This window comes from Chlamydomonas reinhardtii, chromosome 4 (assembly GCF_000002595.2).
Source record: "Chlamydomonas reinhardtii strain CC-503 cw92 mt+ chromosome 4, whole genome shotgun sequence".
Taxonomy (NCBI): domain Eukaryota; kingdom Viridiplantae; phylum Chlorophyta; class Chlorophyceae; order Chlamydomonadales; family Chlamydomonadaceae; genus Chlamydomonas; species Chlamydomonas reinhardtii.
Genome location: NC_057007.1, coordinates 760235 through 762154, shown reverse-complemented (window position 1 = coordinate 762154; position 1920 = coordinate 760235). Strand labels below are relative to the sequence as shown.

General features: G+C 59.5%; 1 protein-coding gene across 1 annotated transcript in view; it reads left to right on the top strand.

Annotated features, from left to right (window-relative positions):
• The first annotated feature begins 269 nt into the window (after nt 1-269).
• CHLRE_04g217964v5 (uncharacterized protein) overlaps nt 270-1920 on the top strand; it is a 5289-nt gene continuing 3638 nt past the window's right edge. Inside the window, exons 1-2 of the mRNA XM_043061800.1 lie at nt 270-1491; nt 1680-1889. Of these exons, the coding sequence (XP_042925055.1) occupies nt 566-1491; nt 1680-1889 (1136 nt within the window). The 5' untranslated portion in view covers nt 270-565. The remainder of the gene's footprint in view (nt 1492-1679; nt 1890-1920) is intronic.

The window sequence follows — 1920 nt, the reverse complement described above, 5'->3', positions numbered from 1 at the left end:
TAATCAGAGCGGTGGGTGCGCCCCGGGCGTGGCGTGCATGGAGCAATGCCACGACTGAATCCAGGAGGTCACGGTGCTTACTCAGATGCAGTCGCCGAGGCTCGTTAATAGCTCGTTTGATTAGAAGTTTTAGGAAACTTGATTTCACAGTTTTGCAAGTCTGTGATTTGTGTCGTTTATGTTAGTTTTATCACAGTTTTAGAGCCTGTAACCTCGTGTTTTGGGGGCTGCATCTCGCGCGTTGAAGCCCCATCGCCACAGACTTGTTTACTTTTAACCCTGTGTACGCTGCTTTTTAATCGAGTCGCTCTGTGTGCATTTTATAGTTTCTCCTATGGATAATACATTTTATACTTTAGGGCGGGGGCATGGCTTACTGGGCCCCGCCTCCGCAGCCAGCACAGCCACACAGGGCGTAGGTAGTAGTTTTCAGGCAAGAGCTGCACAATTTCTAAATCCTCACGCGCGTGCCCAAAACACGGGTTCAGCGAGAGACGCTCGACTGCTTAACATCGGTGCCATGGCTCCCGCCGCGTCGCCAGGTATCCAAGCTCCGATAACCCAAATGGGCAGTCCTTTTAGCGGGCTGACGGGCAGGCTCGCGGGCGGACTCGCGGGCGGCGGGCTCGCCGGGCTGGCCGCCGGACATGGCCACAATTCGCCGACCATCGCCAATCTGGGTCAGCAGCAGCAGCCGCAGAACCAGTCTAACGTATATGATATTGGGTCCCCTCGCGACAAAGAGGACTCCATCGGCACCGCTCGCGGCCGGTTCGCGGGGATGGTCGGGGCCGGTCAGGGGGCAGCGGCAACGTCCAGCACAGCAGCAGCATCCGGCGCGCGCCGGGAACAGTGGCGGGGCTCGTCACAGTGGCGGGGCACGTCACAGCAGCTGCTGGACTGGTTTGATGATGATAAGGCAGGCGTTGCAGAAATGGGTGCAGCTGATGGCCTGGGTGGGGCAGGCGCGTGGACGGGCCACTCAGGCGCACCTCCAGCTGCGGCCGGAGCAGCTGACGCGGCTGCAGCTGGCCCCGCCATGGCGCCTCGCACTGGGGCATACGACTATGACGATGTCAGCGGTGGTGGGGAGCCCGCTGGTGGCGAGGGCGGACAAGCTGCAGCCAAGCAGAAAGGGGGTTGGTCACACGTGCAAGTGTCCTCGCTTCTCAAGGAGAGCATGTTGGAGGGCATGTTCAGCAGCAGTCAGAGGGACGGCGGCTTCTTTCGCCTGCAACCCCAGCAGGTGAAGCAGAAGGTGCAGGCTATCTATGACCAGTTGCTAAGCAGCCTGCAGGGGGAGGTGGCTGACCTACAGTCCAAGATAAAGAACAGCTTCCAGCCGGAGAAGGGACAGCTGCAGGCCACTCTGGCGGAGAAGGAGCTGCACATCGCTAACATGAAGGGGCTGGCAGCACGCCGCCAGTCCAGCTCGGACCGCACCTGGTACCAGCTGTTCTGCCACATCGTCAGCAATACTGCACACTACACGTAAGCCCTGTGTGTGTGTGTGTGTGTGTGTGGGTGTATTGAGGGGGGGGGGGTGAGAGGGAATAGACGTGAAAGCATGTTTGTTACCCCTGTACACAAAGGGGTATGCAAGAACAGACAGCGGACACGTTCTGTATGTAGATGGACGCAGAAAGTGAGCATCTCTTGTCACGTTTTCCTGCACTCAGGATCGCCACTTCAGGCAAGAAGCGGACTGCGGCTTCGGTGACATCGGAGGGCCAGGCCAACAAGCTCAAGCGCCTAGCAGGGCACCTGAAGGGCATCTACCTGCATGGTGCGGGGCAGAGCGGACTGGAGACCCTGCGCACTGCTAACATTCAGCAGCAGGCCAACTGCGAGCGCCGCCATGCCAAACGGGCGGCTGCTGAGGAGGCCAGGCAGGACACTGCGAAGAGGGTCAGCGCCGTG